We start from the raw sequence: 18,970 nt of genomic DNA on the forward strand, positions 1-18,970 counted from the left end.
CAACTCATTATCCCACCAAGGTGGTTGATGTATATTCATTGAACCAGTACCTGGGTTTCTATAAGTTTTCTTGAACTGATCTGCTGCTCTTTGATAAAGATATGTTATAGATTCCACACTCTGTTCAACATTTTCCTCTATCTGCTTAAAAATATCATCACAATATTCTAAAAATAACTCCTGGAAATGAAGCATAAATATATTACTAGTATCCTCTGACCAGTAACATTTGGTCCAACTCTCCTGGTCCATTTGCTCTGTGTCATTTGACTGATTATCTGATGGAGCTGGTTGATCTGGCACCAGAGTAAAGACAATAGCACAATGTAAGGGGAAATGATTGGACTCATCCCTCTCAAGCACACCGAAAGAGCTAAAGTGTGGAAATAAGTCAGTGCTTGAAATGAAATAGTCAACCACACTGGCACCGTTATGGGTTATACAAGTGAAGTTACCTAGTTTATCATCAAATAGTCTCCCATTTAGTGCATGGAGACCATGGGTACAACATAAATCTGCAAGTGAAACACCATATTTGTTGTATCTTGTGTTATCCTTTGTATTTCTTGGAATGTTAAAAGTATCAGACGGGTAATCCTCACTGTTATCGTGAATATATTGCAACTTGTCACTGGAAATAAAATCTAAAAAGTTACCCATTCTAGCATTAAAATCCCCTCCCACTAATATATGGTGTTGGTTATATGTTTTGCTAATTGTCACAATATACTCTTCCAGACGTTGGATTCCTTCCATGTCCTTATCAGCATATATGGGGGAAGTTTCAGGTGAGATATAAACAAACATCATCCCAGTGTCTTTATCAAGTCCAAGCTTAGATGTTTCAAACAGTATGACCACACAATCCTCAAAATGAGCAAACGTTCTTCTAATATAGTCTACAAGTTCTTGTTTAATGAACACAGAGACACCACCACTGTATCGACCCATCAACTTTTGCTTTGGTCTACTATAATGGTATGAACGAAAACCGGACAGTAATGTCTCAAAATCCTTCGGATCTCTAGCAAAGGTCTCACAAAGTCCAATTATGTCATATCTAGAGCAGAATTGTTTAAAGTCACTAAGCGTAGAACTCACGTGTTTGTATAATCCTTCGATATTCCAACTAAGGATACTACACGAGCCATGGCCTAATCCTCATTTGTCTCGGTAAGTTGTTGATCGCGTGATTCTACTTGGAGTGCTCTCCCCTTCACTTCCGTTGTCAGATGTAAACAAAGAGGCGTGGCTTTCTGTTTTAGTGTGTGCTCCGTTTGAATTATGAGATCGTTGGTTTCCACCCGAGATACACACATTCTTATTATTTTCTCTGTCATGAATGAACACTTTCCCATCGACGAGTAACTTATCATGTCGGATCTTTGGTTTCTATCCCGCTTTGAGAGCATCTGAATACAATGGTGCAAGCGATCGGCGAGCTTCTCGTGCACGCTGTGTGAGATCCTCTGTAACACGTCTCGGGGTTTCCCAGTCTCGTAGTTTCCTTCTGGATGTAGACAGAATATTATTCTTGTCACTTGTGAGGACAAAGTTGACGATGATCGGTTGATATTGTTGTCCATTCCGTAGACGATGGGCTATTGTGATAAGAATATCGTCCGCTTCAGCTATATCCAGATTGTCTCTGATAAAAGCCCTGACTTTATTTTCAGATTTGTCCCAAGTCTTGCCCTTCTCTTCTTCAATAGCAAGTTATTTCTCCTTGAACGGGACTCATAATCATCAAGTCTATCATTTAGCTGCTTTATCTGGTCACACATGAGTTTATTATCAGAACGGAGCTGGGTAATTTCTTCCCTCTGCTCGCTTGCCTGTGCCGCCATTTTGTCAACTTTCGTATCCAATGTTGCTACATGATCATTAATGGTCTTTAGGTCAGATTTCAAGTCCATTATAGCAATCGTTAAATCATCGTTAGTGTATTTGGCCTTACTAATACCTACAGCACCGGTATCTTCTAGCGAGAGCGTCGACTGCCTGTTAGACTTGGGGCCGGGGTTAGTCCCCACGTCACCACACTCGGTAAGCAACAAAGACATGATCAAAACTAGTCTCAAAGTCATCGAAACTTTTTTCCGATTGATATGCCATGCACAGTCGATCTTGACTTGTGGGGGTGACAGAAGGTCCCTATTTTCATTCGGGATTGTTCTAGACTAATACCCATCTCGGGAGCTTCGTCGACATGTGTACACTCTCACAATACCCAGCATGCAATAAACAGGGAGTTGTTATCACATAAGTGGTATGTTTCGTTATGTATCCCCATGCTGTTTACTATGGTGTCCTATAATTGCCATCGCGTGGCGCGTAAAAAAAGAAGTACGTCGTGGGCGACGTCGCCCACGACGTCGCATAAAAAAGACGACGTCGCGCTTTGTAAAATATATTTTGGCTACAAAAATAACGGGCGACGTCGTGGGCGACGTCGTGAGCGACGTCGTGGTCGACGTCGCAGGCGACGTCGGACTATATCGAGTGGTTATCGGCCTCTGAACGTGGCTGACCAAGGTTACGTCTAAAAGAAGAATCGTTAAACGAAACAGGATTTAAAACGCAAAAATGCTTCAGTCACTCCCGATAAACATTTCTGTCGACCCGAAAATGTTTTTACACCTATATCCAATCAAATACCACCCTAGAAGGCCACTGTTCATTGTATGTAAGGCATACCCATCTGCAAATGAAACGATCTCTTCCCCACACTCTAAACATAATCACCGCCACTATTGTTCGGTCCGGCATACCTCGGGCCGTCAAAAGCAGCTTAAACCTCACACATGTATCTTGAATTGCGTTTTAATTCACAGATTAGTATTACATCTACCTATATATCACTTTTCCAGCCCCTTTCTCTCCATTTTCACCCGTAAAGGTCCGGATTAGAAAGTGCCTTCAGTAACCCATGCTTGTCGTAACGGGAGCGGGTGGTCAGACTCGCTGACTTGGTTGACATATGTCATCGGTTCCGAAATGCGCAGATCGATGTTCATGCTGTTGATCACTGGATTGTCTGGTTCATACTCGATTATTTACAGACCGCCGCCATATAGCTGGAATATTGCTGAGTGCGGCGTAAAACTAAACTCACTCACTCACTCACTCTCTATTTTCAACATAGCCTCAATCAAAAGTGTTAAGTTTGGTTATTTACTTGGCCGGAGCTGTCAAAAGCAACTTAAACCTCGCACATGTATCTTGAAGTCTCACAGATGAATCCTAGATTCTGTTTACATCCAATGAATATAGTTATATCTATCTAAATACCACTTTATAGACCCAGTTTTCTTTGTAACATCACAATGTGGCATTTAGGTAGATATAATACTGATCTATGGATTTAAACACATTTCAAGATACATGTGTGAGGTTTGTTGTTGCTTTGACAGCCCGGGCCAAGTCGGGCCGAACAGACTGAACACTTTTGATTGAGGCTATTTTGAGGGTTGGCAGACAAGGGCTTCAATTTTAACGGAGCAGTTACCTTTACATGTGGCATTTTGTAACATTTCAATGTGATATGTAGGTAGGTATAATACTAATCTATGGATTTAAGCACAATTAAAGATACACCTTTGAGGTGTTAGGTGCTTTAGACGACTCGAGCCAAGCCGGACCGAACGCTTGTGACACAGTGTGTTTGTTCAGAATATATAGAAATGAAGGCTGCACTTCGAGCAACGTGTTTGCTTAAAATACTACGCTTTGAGACTCTATAAAGAAGTATTTAGGTACTAGTAGATATAATACCATTTTGCCTTTCATGTGTACTAGCAAATTTAAGCATATGCATACGCTGGCTATCGGATTTGGGCTGGTGTTGTTTACGGTTTAGAATACAATGAAAACACATAAGAATGTGTGTTTGTGTAAATGTATACTTTCTTTGATCCTTTATAACATATTACAAAAGGTTGTGATTTAGTATATTTCTTTTAACATATATAATCATGTCATAATTTCCCATATAACATGGGGAGCAAATTATTTCGAAGCCATTGAAAATGTCCATGCATCTTATTTTAAAGATTTCTTACAGAAGGTATATTTGCTTCCAATAAAGCCATACTTGGCGAAACAGGATGCTATAACATGCATATTGAGAGTCAAATGAGAGTTATTAGATACTGGATTAAACTTATAAGAATGCCTGATTATCGCTACCCCTATCAAAGCTGTCAAATATTGTTATCACTGGATAAATGTGGAAAGTATTCATGGGATTCAGATGTGAGAAATATGTTATTTTCAAGCGAGTTTTCTCATGTTTGATTTAAGCAAAATGTTGGTGATATAAAAATGTTTTGTCAACATTTAAACAACGAATAAAAGATATATATTCAGAGTTGGTACGCATCAGTCAATTCATCGAGTTTTCTTAGTCATTATTCACAATGTAAATCGATGTTCGGACCTGCAAAATATGTCAGTGTTCTTAATGATAAGTCCCTTTTAAGAATTTTTTTGTAAATTTAAAATCTCTCTTCATGCCTTAAAAATACAACGTTTTAGAAAAGATAATAATACAGTATATTGGAAGATTTATCATGTTCTTATTGTTCTTCTGGTAAAACTGGAGACGAACGACACTTATTATTAGTCTGTAAGACTTTCTCTGCCTGCCGAAAGAAGTATTTAAAATGCACTAATGATGCACCACAAACGATATTCAATGTACTTAATTCTAATAATGCTGATATTATTAAATCTGTTGCCATTTTCATGAAACATTTGATGTCCATCCGTAAATCACATGTAAAATCAAAATTTAATGTCACGTGACCAATAGTTGTAATTGAGTAACTTCAATTGTACACTGGGCCACTGGGCCTTAACTACTGAATAAAGCCTGTGTGACTGTCTGTCTGTCTATCTGTCATTGTCCAGGTACTCCATCAATGTCGGGTGGTTATTTGCAAGCCTGAACTTCAAGGTATCTAGTCGTTCCTCCAAATCTCTGTACTTCTATTTGGGGACAGTCTTTGGCCGGCATTGTACTGAAGCATCTTTGCCTCGTTCAGTCCTTGTTCATCTTCCAGGAACTTGGCCATCTCGAATAGGGGTGGGATGTTGTTTTACCACAACCTTCATGAGACGGCCATGCCAATTGCAACCCCGGAGGTTGTTGTTTGTGCGGGGGGCCGTCAGTATTTTTGGTACAATCGAAAGATTCACTTTGACTTCGCTGTGTACAGGTCCGTGGTTGTGGTCTCCAGGTACTTGGGAAATTATGTCGTTCACTGTTAAGACTGATATGCAGTCGTTCTGAATGCATCTCCACGAGATCCATTTTCCCCTTTTCTTCTTGTTCACAATAAACATATAACCATTTACATATATGTATGTTCCACCACGAGAAGTATAAAGAAACCTATTGTGCATTTTCCATAACTGAATTTGTGGAAATGATGATGAAAACTGTCAATTCCAACATTCTTATAGCTTGCACGTTTATGTAAGAAATTGAATAACTCATTACTAATGAACTGAGTGAACTAAACTCACTCACTAAACCCGCTGGTTCACATGTCAACCCTCTGGTACAAAAGTCATATTTCGTGTCCTGAGTGGAGACATTTTACATTTTGTAGAAAACCAGTGTTTTGATCCTTTAAAACAACACCGTTTTCACAACATCAAGCATCAACTAAATTTGACAGAATTTTTTACTTAAGGTGTTCTGGCGCTTACCTATGGTGTCCTATAATTGCCATCGCGTGGCGCGTAAAAAAAGAACTACGTCGTGGGCGACGTCGCCCACGACGTCGCATAAAAAAGACGACGTCGACCACGACGTCGTGCAGAAATACACAAGAATGATCTACGACAAAAATACAAAATCGACGTCGTCCACGACGTCGAGGCCGACGTCGCGGGCGACGTCGTGTTTAGAAATTGTTTTATTGGAAAATCGGGGAATAACCTTTTGTGGTGCAGTTGTACTTCTATTGATCTCTAATCACTGATTTCATGTTCAACATTACTACTTATTTAAGTAAACCAATCGAGGGGTAAGCGCCAGAATACCTTAAGTAAAACATTCTGTCAAATTTAGTTGATGCTTGATGTTGTGAAAACGGTGTTGTTTTAAAGGATCAAAACACTGGTTTTCTACAAAATGTAAAATGTCTCCACTCAGGAAACGAAATATGACTTTTGTACCAGAGGGTTGACATGTGAACCAGCGGGTTTAGTGAGTGAGTTTAGTTCACTCAGTTCATTAGTAATGAGTTATTCAATTTCTTACATAAACGTGCAAGCTATAAGAATGTTGGAATTGATAGTTTTCATCATCATTTCCACAAATTCAGTTATGGAAAATGCACAATAGGTTTCTTTATACTTCTCGTGGTGGAACATACATATATGTAAATGGTTATATGTTTATTGTGAACAAGAAGAAAAGGGGAAAATGGATCTCGTGGAGATGCATTCAGAACGACTGCATATCAGTCTTAACAGTGAACGACATAATTTCCCAAGTACCTGGAGACCACAACCACGGACCTGTACACAGCGAAGTCAAAGTGAATCTTTCGATTGTACCAAAATACTGACGGCCCCTGCACAAACAACAACCTCCGGGTTGCAATTGGCATGGCTGTCTCATGAAGGTTGTGGTAAAACAACATCCCACCCTATTCGAGATGGCCAAGTTCCTGGAAGATGAACAAGGACTGAACGAGGCAAAGATGCTTCAGTACAATGCCGGCCAAAGACTGTCCCCAAATAGAAGTACAGAGATTTGGAGGAACGACTAGATACCTTGAAGTTCAGGCTTGCAAATAACCACCCGACATTGATGGAGTACCTGGACAATGACAGATAGACAGACAGACAGTCACACAGGCTTTATTCAGTAGTTAAGGCCCAGTGGCCCAGTGTACAATTGAAGTTACTCAATTACAACTATTGGTCACGTGACATTAAATTTTGATTTTACATGTGATTTACGGATGGACATCAAATGTTTCATGAAAATGGCAACAGATTTAATAATATCAGCATTATTAGAATTAAGTACATTGAATATCGTTTGTGGTGCATCATTAGTGCATTTTAAATACTTCTTTCGGCAGGCAGAGAAAGTCTTACAGACTAATAATAAGTGTCGTTCGTCTCCAGTTTTACCAGAAGAACAATAAGAACATGATAAATCTTCCAATATACTGTATTATTATCTTTTCTAAAACGTTGTATTTTTAAGGCATGAAGAGAGATTTTAAATTTGCAAATTTGCAAAATTCTTAAAAGGGACTTATCATTAAGAACACTGACATATTTTGCAGGTCCGAACATCGATTTACATTGTGAATAATGACTAAGAAAACTCGATGAATTGACTGATGCGTACCAACTCTGAATATATATCTTTTATTCGTTGTTTAAATGTTGACAAAACATTTTTATATCACCAACATTTTGCTTAAATCAAACATGAGAAAACTCGCTTGAAAATAACATATTTCTCACATCTGAAGCCCATGAATACTTTCCACATTTATCCAGTGATAACAATATTTGACAGCTTTGATAGGGGTAGCGATAATCAGGCATTCTTATAAGTTTAATCCAGTATCTAATAACTCTCATTTGACTCTCAATATGCATGTTATAGCATCCTGTTTCGCCAAGTATGGCTTTATTGGAAGCAAATATACCTTCTGTAAGAAATCTTTTTAAAATAAGATGCATGGACATTTTCAATGGCTTCGAAATAATTTGCTCCCCATGTTATATGGGAAATTATGACATGATTATATATGTTAAAAAGAAATATACTAAATCACAACCTTTTGTAATATGTTATAAAGGATCAAAGAAAGTATACATTTACACAAACACGCATTCTTATGTGTTTTCATTGTATTCTAAACCGTAAACAACACCAGCCCAAATCCGATAGCCAGCGCGTATGCATATGCTTAAATTTGCTAGTACACATGAAAGGCAAAATGGTATTATATCTACTAGTACCTAAATACTTCTTTATAGAGTCTCAAAGCGTAGTATTTTAAGCAAACACGTTGCTCGAAGTGCAGCCTTCATTTCTATATATTCTGAACAAACACACTGTGTCACAAGCGTTCGGTCCGGCTTGGCTCGAGTCGTCTAAAGCACCTAACACCTCAAAGGTGTATCTTTAATTGTGCTTAAATCCATAGATTAGTATTATACCTACCTACATATCACATTGAAATGTTACAAAATGCCACATGTAAAGGTAACTGCTCCGTTAAAGTGAAGCCCTTGTTCTGCCAACCCTCAAAATAGCCTCAATCAAAGTGTTCAGTCTGTTCGGCTCGACTTTGTTTGGTTAAAAGCAACTAAACCTCACATGTATCTTGAAATGTGTTTAAATCCATAGATCAGAATTATATCTACCTAAATGCCACATTGTGATGTTACAAAGAAAACTGGGTCTATAAAGTGGTATTTAGATAGATATAACTATATTCATTGGATGTAAACAGAATCTAGGATTCATCTGTGAGACTTCAAGATACATGTGCGAGGTTTAAGTTGCTTTTGACAGCTCCGGCCAAGTGGGGCCAACAGAAACTTAACACTTTTGATTGAGGCTATGTTGAAAATAGAGAGTGAGTGAGTGAGTGAGTTTAGTTTTACGCCGCACTCAGCAATATTCCAGCTATATGGCGGCGGTCTGTAAATAATCGAGTATGAACCAGACAATCCAGTGATCAACAGCATGAACATCGATCTGCGCATTTCGGAACCGATGACATATGTCAACCAAGTCAGCGAGTCTGACCACCCGCCCCGTTACGACAAGCATGGGTTACTGAAGGCACTTTCTAATCCGGACCTTTACGGGTGAAAATGGAGAGAGAAAGGGGCTGGAAAAGTGATATATAGGTAGATGTAATACTAATCTGTGAATTAAAACGCAATTCAAGATACATGTGTGAGGTTTAAGCTGCTTTTGACGGCCCGAGGTATGCCGGACCGAACAATAGTGGCGGTGATTATGTTTAGAGTGTGGGGAAGAGATCGTTTCATTTGCAGATGGGTATGCCTTACATACAATGAACAGTGGCCTTCTAGGGTGGTATTTGATTGGATATAGGTGTAAAAACATTTTCGGGTCGACAGAAATGTTTATCGGGAGTGACTGAAGCATTTTTGCGTTTTAAATCCTGTTTCGTTTAACGATTCTTCTTTTAGACGTAACCTTGGTCAGCCACGTTCAGAGGCCGATAACCACTCGATATAGTCCGACGTCGCCTGCGACGTCGACCACGACGTCGCCCACGACGTCGCCCGTTATTTTTGTAGCCAAAATATATTTTACAAAGCGCGACGTCGTCTTTTTTATGCGACGTCGTGGGCGACGTCGCCCACGACGTACTTCTTTTTTTACGCGCCACGCGATGGCAATTATAGGACACCATACTTACCCCTTGATTGGTTTACTTAAATAAGTAGTAATGTTGAACATGAAATCAGTGATTAGTATGGTGTCCTATAATTGCCATCGCGTGGCGCGTAAAAAAAGAACTACGTCGTGGGCGACGTCGACCACGACGTCGCATAAAAAAGACGACGTCGACCACGACGTCGTGCAGAAATACATGAATGATCTACGACAAAAATACAAAATCGACGTCGTCCACGAAATGGTTATATTGGAAAATCGGGGAATAACCTTTTGTGATGCAGTTGTACTGCTATTGATCTCTAATCACTGATTTCATGTTCAACATTACTACTTATTTAAGTAAACTAATCGAGGGGTTAGTGCCAGAACACCTTAAGTAAACAATTCTGTCAAATTTAGTTGATGTTTGATGTTGGTAAAACGGTGTTGTTTTAAGGTATCAATACACTGGTTTTCTACAAAATGTAAAATGTCTCCACTCAGGAAACGAAATATGACTTTTGTACCAGAGGGTTGACATGTGAACCAGCAGGTTTAGTGAGTGAGTTTAGTTCACTCAGTTCATTAGTAGTGAGCTATTAAATTTCTTACATAAACGTGCAAGCTATAAGAATGTTGGAATTGACAGTTTTCATCATCATTTCCACAAATTCAGTTATGGAAAATGCACAATTGGTTTCTTCATACTTCTCGTGTGTAGCGACCAGAACTGGGATACGACCAGAACTGGGATAAACAGTCCACAATTTCGTAAAACCCTATTTACTGCAGTACTGCTCCCGGTTAACTCTAAAACTTAAGGCGATCTATGCGCGGAATATGATTTAGTTAATGTTTTTGTGAGGAGACACTGAAAATTATCAGTTACATATTTCCATATTCCTCTGCAAATATGTAGCTAACATTTAATTTTCCAATATAGGTTGGAAGCACCTTAAGAGTTTCTAATTATTTTTGTACTCGTCAGTTATTCAATCGTTTATATCGTGTGGCAATTCCCACTCAAGCAAACCTCTCATGGTGTACGACGTTTCATTTTCATTAACTGTGTTGTTTTGTAATGCAAGCATCAATTTACATCACGTAATAAATATCATATAATCGGCCACGTCAATGGAAATAGTTCAAACACCCCATTGTGTTCTGAAATAATTCTGATTTTTGTCGTAATTTGCTATGTAACTGTGAAAAAATGTCCGTATTCAGGTGTTTGTGACCGAATTTGCTGCATTTATACATAATCCTTTACTTTAAATTGGTTCAGCTGTATTGGGTACGGCTCAAAGCTGAAGCCAAACAAATCACATTTGGGACCGTTCATAATTTATGGCTGGGGGTGATGATGATTTTAGGGGGGTCACCCACTTTGTTCTGGGGAGGTAGAAGGGACATCAATTTTGTACACAAATACTGGGAGTGGTGTGTGTGTGTGTGTGTGTGTGTGTGAGTGAGAGAGAGAGAGAGAGACAGAGAGACAGAGAGAGAGAGAGAGAGACAGAGAGAGAGAGACAGAGACACAGAGACACAGAGACAGAGAGAGAGACAGAAAGAAAGAGAAATTCTGTACGTGTCAAATTTTAAATACGATGCTCAAAACATTATGGGAATAGTGGGGGCCGGGGTTAGCGGTCATTGATTTTGTACTTTACATGCTGCATGGGGGATGTCACTTACTTTGTAATTAAATTGTAAGGGGAGTGGGTCATTCACGTTGCACATGCTTCTCCATAAAGATCAGCTTCACAACCCATCAAGTATGAACTATCCCTTAGATAAAAGTGTTGAAAACAAAATATTGTAATTATCATTCAACCTGAAAGGCAAGGGGGCTTATGTGTCGGATATATAACTTCCATCACAGAGAATGAAAGGAGGGAAGGGCGTATATCGGATATATTAATAGAAGAGGCCAAACTTTTTCCACGTCGATAAGTAATTTCTACTAAAAGCAGAGTCGAATGTACAATTCTGACTATATCATGAGCATGTATTTGTTTAAGCAGTATTACAGGTGTGCGATGTTGTTGGTAAACAGTCATTGATTGTCATCATACGACATCTCAAAGAATGAAAGTCGGGAAGGGTATATATCGGATATATAACTTACACCACACAGAATGAAAGTCGGGAAGGGTATATCGGATATATAACTTACACCTCACAGAATAAAAGGCGGGAAGGTTATATCGGATATATAACATACACCTCACAGAATGAAAGTCGGGAAGGGTATATATCGGATATATAACTTACACCTCACAGAATAAAAGGCGGAAGGGTATATCGGATATATAACTTACACCTCACAGAATAAAGGCGGGAAGGGTATATATCGGATATATAATTTACACAACATGGAATGAAAGGCGGGAAGGGTAAATCGGATATAAAACTAGCCCACACAGAATGAGAGACGGGAAGGGTATATCGGATATATAACTTACACCTCACAGAATAAAAGGTGGGAAGGGTATATCGGATATATAACTAACACCTCACAGAATAAAAGGCGGGAAGGGTATATCGGATATATAACTTACACCTCACAGGATGAAACGCGGGAAGGGTCAGTCGGATATATACCTTACACCACTAAGAATGAAAAGCGGGAAGGGTCAGTCGGATATATAACTTACACCTCACAGAATGAAAGACGGGAAGGGTATATCGGATATATAACTTACACCTCACAGAATGAAAGACGGGAAGGGTCTATCGGATATATAACTTACACCATACAGAATTGAAGGCGGGAAGGGTATATCGGATATATAACTTACACCATACAGAATTGAAGGCGGGAAGGGTATATCGGATATATAACTTACACCACACAGAATGAAAGACGGGAAGGGTCTATCGGATATAAAACTAACCCCCACAGAATGAAAGACGGGAACGGTATATCGGATAAAAAAACTAAGCCACACAGAATGAAAGACGGGAAGGGTATATCGGATATATAACTTACACCACACAGAATGAAAGACGGGAAGGGTATATCGGAGATAAACTAACCCCCACAGAATGAAAGACGGGAGAGGTTGTACACCGGCTATGTTCTATTCATTCAGACTGAAGGTGAGGGAGGGTGTGCATAGCATGTTTAATATATACTCATGCCAATAATGGTTGTCAGCATGGCATGGGTTTATTATAACTTAACAAGTCAGAGAGAGTGAAATATTTACAAAATGACCCCGTGAATTGGGTGTGGGATGGGTGGGGGCGGGGACGAGAATGGTTTCTTTGTTGTATTGGATATGCTGCATTATGTATGCAGATGCAGGTCACATATATCTTCATAGCTGCTTAAAACATTTATCGGTGTTTGACACAACCTACCTACTGTGTGTGTGTGCGTGCGTGCGTGCGTGCGTGTGTGGTTTTAACTATCTTATTCACTTTTATATTTTATTTGTACCATCAAGTAATTAGTGTCTCGTAGGCCAACTGGCTGGGTGCTCTTTTTAATGTATCATACTATGTCTATACAATTTGTACCACAGCATGTGACACTTTGAGAAAATAATTTCTTCTTCTTCTGGCGAGGTGGGGTATCCTAGTGGTTAAGGCTCCGAAGACCCAAGACCCTGGTTCGCTGTGATATTGCTGGAATATTGCTAAAAGTAACATAAAACCATACTCACTCACTCACTCGCTCTTCTTCTTAAGTGCCTTAATCATAAGGGCATGCTCACACACCATTTCACTTTAGACATATATACGTGCTGGTATTTCTATGACCGAACCCATTTATAGGCGTTTTTCTACCATCTATTACTGACCATTCCTATGGTTGATGATTTGCACTGGATATAAGTTGGATATCTCATATATTTCCACATACCTGCTCCTGATCTGCATAACAAATATTTTATTGAAGAATACCAAGCAGTCCAAACTACTCATTATCACTATTCTTTCACAATTTATAGATTTCTATGTTGCAAGAGAAACAATTAAAATCACATCCAGGACCTACACTTTTACCGAATATCTTAAGATATTCAATATCAGTAACATATGTGCCACTATGCTGCTTCATGTCATACCCAAATATATTTAGCCTTGTAGGGTATCTGACAAAAAAGAATCTTAAATATAGTAAGCAATAAATACACAAATGCTGGTCTGCTAATGTTTCATTAATTATTATGTGCATTATATACCAAAACATGCCATATCTTAAAAGCTATACATTTTCACTGCATTAAGATGGAATAACATTTGTCCCACCTGTCCTTGTGCACATGGGTGATCCAATGCTTTGTACTCTTGGCCATGTGACCTCTGATACTGAATAAATGTCTTGTTCTTGTTCTATTTTTATTGTTCTTTAATACGTAAGTTTTGAAGAAATCAGCTTTAGAATGGTATGCATTTAAAATATTGTATTGTATAGAATGAAATGAATGTTATTTCCACAGAAAACATCCAGAATTTTGCTTAATTGTTGTGATTGAGTACACAGTACATGACATTGTTGTTCATTTTATCAATGAAATACTACTCAAAAGTGTTTTTGTTTTGGAAGCTGCATCATAGGTATGTCATACCATTAGCCATGAGGAAGTTAATGGTCATGATAGTCATGGAATATAAGAAACTTCGGACCTGTGCTGCAATCTAAGAGCTCAATACTTCAAGCATATTCCTATAACCTATTAAGATTGTTAGATAGGTTAGGAAATGGCAAGCATTACTTTTCATAATTACCTTTCCCATCTTCAGTTATAACTGCACACTTATAACTACATGTATATTATTCATGTTTTTTCTTCAATGCTTTGTTCTTGACAAACAAGTGATAAAACCCACATATATAATATATTTTAATTCATTTTATCAAATTTAACAACCAAAATCACTAGATTGCTTAACATGTCAGTCTATCAAACAAAACTTTTCAAGGTAAGAGCTTACTCCACAGTCCTTCTTAAATTTACTTGTCCAATAGTATACATATTAATCCAAATTCATATTTAATACCTTAATGGGTCACACTTTAACTTTTCAACATATTGTATACATGGGTTAAAATCAAGACAACATTATCTGTTTACATGCATTGCAAAAATTAAGAAATTACCTAACCATATACATTCCCATCCAAATTCATTCACAGATTTACAAATTATTTCACAAATATTATTATTTCTCCCACAAAATGTCCTATATGAGATAACCACCTTGCTCAAATAAACAGTAGGTTCTCACACCTTTCATAGAGTCAGTTCCTCCTTGGAATTCTTGTTTCAACAATCTGGTGAGCAGCAGCAGATCTGAACAGACAGCTACTCAGTAGCAATTAGGGAAGCATCTGGTGACATGTTTATGGCAAGTCTGCACAGTCAGTGCTAACTCAAGCTGGTCTCTATTCAGTTGATTCAGCCATTAACAGACAGTTTTAACCAATTCCACTTTCACCAATTCAGTTCAAGCAAGTCTAGAAACAGACAAACACTCATATCCAAAGATGATGGCAATTCATTGATTATAATCAACCTTTGATATACTAGTATAGTACATAATATCATCTGTCAAATACTGGAGTTTGTTTTCTGCAATACATATTACAATGTTTGCAGCAAAAGAGAAATACAACCCAGATATGACACTGTATAATTGTATACCTGGACTCATTTGAAAACAATGAAATGTGACTGTTTTTTATAGTACATCTACATAACATAGCATTCAAGTGTAAGGAAAGCATCTTCTTTATTGGGGGAGGTAACATGTAAAAGGTGTGCATGTGTTTGGTGTAACAGATATGCTTTGTTATACACCAAAAATGTACTGTGCATGGTTGGCGGTATTAACATACTAGTAGGTAACATGTAATATATTCATCTCACCTTGATGTTATCAGAGACCATATAATATATTATATGGTCTCTGATGTTATGTAGCAAAACACTCTTAAATATTTCTATTTCAAGATTATATTAACAAAGTATTAAAGTGATGTAAAAGAATTCCACACACACACACGACTTTAGTAGCTAATTAAACTCCTATATATACATGAGACACCTAAACCAAACTGATCACCCAATGGGAACAACATTTGTGTTTGCTCTTAATTCTTGCAGTTACTGTCATGTCAAAATGAATGTGTATTCCCAATTACCCAATCACAGCTGCTGTAAAATGCCACCAAATTAGGCTGTGAACTGTTTTTGCACCACTTCCTCCCTCAGATGCCAAGACCCCCCTCCCTCCTCTACCCATCCCCAGTGTCAGTGTCTAACTGGTAACTAGTTGAGGGTTGATGGAATTAATTAAGAGTGTAAGAACATTTGACCTCTGGGTTTATAACCAAAGGTTTCAGAATACCTTTATCAGATAGTACAATGTTTCCTTCATGAACAGTTGTCAGAGTACAGGCACTGATATAGAAATAACTTCAAAGAAGAAGAAAAAGAAGAATGGCCATCTTCACCTGAATGCTAACACAAATAGGTAAGTTAATATTTCATTTAAATTCTACCAGATTTATGACCACTGACTGAACTGTTCTGTAATATCAGCCTGCAATGATAAAAATACTGTAATTTACCATTTCTTGCAATTTTTCCAATTAATTTTTGTGTTGGATTGTTCCCCACTGTTATACATTCCTTGTGAAGGAAGTATTATTGGTATACTTATTATTTTAATTCTATGTATCATTGTTGTTATTTGTAATTATATATATGGATGGAATTTCAATGATATTTGTATGAGAAATTCTGTCAAGTCTATTTATCCTTGGCATTATCCAGTTAAAAAGGACAAAGGTGGGAAATGAAGATCTATTGAAGGTTTGAGATTATCTCTTACAAATGTATACATATTTTCAAAAGGATGACCCCATGTGTTTTCAAGAATTTGATAATAGTAGTAACATGGGGCTTGAAATTTAGTTTTTGACCCCTCAACTGATTTAGGAAATTACCACACTGTATAAATATTCCAGAAGCTAAATGAATTGGAATCTTATGACCTAAACTATGCTTGAAGTGAATTGAAACATGAAATGTTACACTTGAAATATAAAGAAAAACACATATAAATTTATCAAGGAATTATGTGTTCCCAAACCTGATATGAGTGATATGGAAAATGACCTTTCAGATACATTGATGATTTATTGAGCGATTTAAAGAAAACTCTCATTGAGCAAGAAATAATCATTACAGAATTTCAAAACAGTATTAGAGAGAAAACTTTAGAAGTGTCAATGAAGGCATGTTATCAAGTCTTTAAAAATATATACTATATCTTGGAGAAACAACACAGAAGATGAGATACACAGAAAACTGATATGACATAGAATGCAATAGTAGAATGAGAAAAAATATCCAAGAACATCTCACATCAAAAGAAACTCAATTAGGAATGATACACTACACAATATTTAGAAGCAATCCTAATGAAAACTAATAAGGTTCCTGGGGTGAGAACAATATCCAACGATTCATAAATTCTATGAACATATCCTAAGAAACTGAAGTACAGTCCTCGACTTTACCCACCAGTCTAATAGCCAAGTCTGGTAAAATTTGTTCTTGTCAAGTAAGAGCACACACACTTCCAGTCCATAAAGTGAGACAAAAAATGCTGAAAATAATGCCAATTTACATTTTCAGTCCAGCAAACTTGAGAGATTTTAGCACAGACTGCAAGTACAGTAACCAAAGTTAAAGGGTGCCAGAAACAGATATATCACTCATCTAGCATAACATTTAAGGAGCTATTTTCTGTGTACTGTAGACTGAATAATGTTATCCTCCTTGACATGAAAAATATTCTATGTATATGGTGAAATTGAATCTACTAAAAAGAAAATTTTGATTCAAGTACAGAAAATAGCAGCGTTCAACTTCAGAAACTATGCAAGTTCCAAGAGCATTCTTTGAGAACAAGGTAAGTATGCATAAGATGAATAACAATATAGATATTGTTTACTGTTTTAGCATTATAAAGTGTCATAATGTCACAAGTTTATAGGAGTTGTTTCTACACAGTGTTCACTGTTCTTTCTCTATGAGGTGAATCTTGTCATGTATCGACAGAACCTAATACAGGGAAACTTCTGGTAAGAAAATGTAACATGTCTAGCCTGTTCCCATATCCTTGTTCCATGTGATTTCTGCATTGATGTGTAGTTATGTAACAGACTAAACCCAAGAAGTTCTCAACAGCCTAAAAGTTAAATGCACATTCATATAATCGACCTTTGGTATAGCTTACGTTAACATAACTAAATGAAACTGCCATTCCTATTTATTCTTAAAAATTTTCATGGTTTATAAGAAATGAGGTAATTAGTAAGTCAATGTTTCTTCAACCTCGCCTATGTATGTCTAGCAAAAAGTGTTCTCTCCTTACAGTGGCGACGGAATGGGTGCGGAGAGAGTCACACAATGTTTCTCCAGAGATATCTGTATCAGGAAGTAAAGGCAGGATTTGCATCCTGTTACATACCTGTAAAGGTAACTGAATAGTTAATGATAAGATACAGTGCATGAGTGAAGATGTTAAGTTTAATGTTACACTTTTAAGTGTCCCAAATACCAGTTTGGTAAAATAAATGTTTCATATAACTAAAATTCTCACTCCTCTCCAATCACTCTGCTCCGCTCCCATCAACTCACCTGCTCCACTCCACTCTCCCTCCTCCCCCCCACATGGGCACAATGTGAAGCCCATTTCTGATGTCCCCGCCGTGATGTTGCTGGAATATTGCTAAAAGCGGCGTCAAACCAAACTCAGTCAGTAAGTCAGTCCACTTAAATCCAGTCATTCCCCTCCACCTATTACACTACTCACTACACCCCTTCTGTCGCCGACTCACTCCGGGCCCACCCACTCCACCTACTACACTACTCTCACTACACCTTCTTCTCTCGCTCGACTCACTCCGCTCAACCAACTCCACTACTCTCACTACACCCTCTTCCGTCGCTCGACTCACTCCGCTCCACCCACTCCACCCACTACACTACTCTCACTACACCCTCTTCCCTCGCTCGACTCACTCCGCTCCACCCACTCCACCCACTACACTACTCTCACTACACCCTCTTCCCTCGCTCGACTCACTCCACTCCACCAACTCCACTACTCTCACTACACCCTCTTCCATCGCTCGACTCACTCTGCTCCACCCACTCCACCCACTACACTACTCTCACTACACCCTCTTCCGTCCCTCGACTCACTCCGCTCCAGTAACTCCACCCACTACACTACTCTCACTACACCCTCTTCCGTCGCTCGACTCACTCCTCACCGGATACACCCACTACACTACTCTCACTACACCCTCTTCCCTCGCTCGACTCACTCTGCTCCAGTCACTCCACCCACTACGCTACTCTCAGTACACGCTCTTCCCTCACTCGACTCACTCCGCTCCAGTCACTCCACTCACTACGCTACTCTCAGTACACGCTCTTCCCTCGCTCGACTCACTCCGCACCAGTCACTCCACTACTTCCCTCGCCCCACTCACTCCGCACCAGTCACTCCGCTACTTCCCTCGCTAGACACACT

At 38.5% G+C, this 18,970-nt stretch overlaps 1 protein-coding gene across 1 annotated transcript in view; it reads left to right on the top strand.

Moving 5' to 3' along the window:
• Positions 1 to 738: 738 nt before the first annotated feature.
• The window catches only part of LOC124255759, a gene marked incomplete at its 5' end in the record, with an annotated part of 83,765 nt that continues 65,533 nt past the window's right edge, over positions 739 to 18,970 (top strand). Inside the window, one exon of the mRNA XM_046689670.1 lies at positions 739 to 788. Within this exon, the coding sequence (XP_046545626.1) occupies positions 739 to 788 (50 nt within the window). The remainder of the gene's footprint in view (positions 789 to 18,970) is intronic.

Source organism: Haliotis rubra, unplaced genomic scaffold (genome assembly GCF_003918875.1).
Source record: "Haliotis rubra isolate DU_JTF1 unplaced genomic scaffold, ASM391887v1 Scf609, whole genome shotgun sequence".
Taxonomy (NCBI): domain Eukaryota; kingdom Metazoa; phylum Mollusca; class Gastropoda; order Lepetellida; family Haliotidae; genus Haliotis; species Haliotis rubra.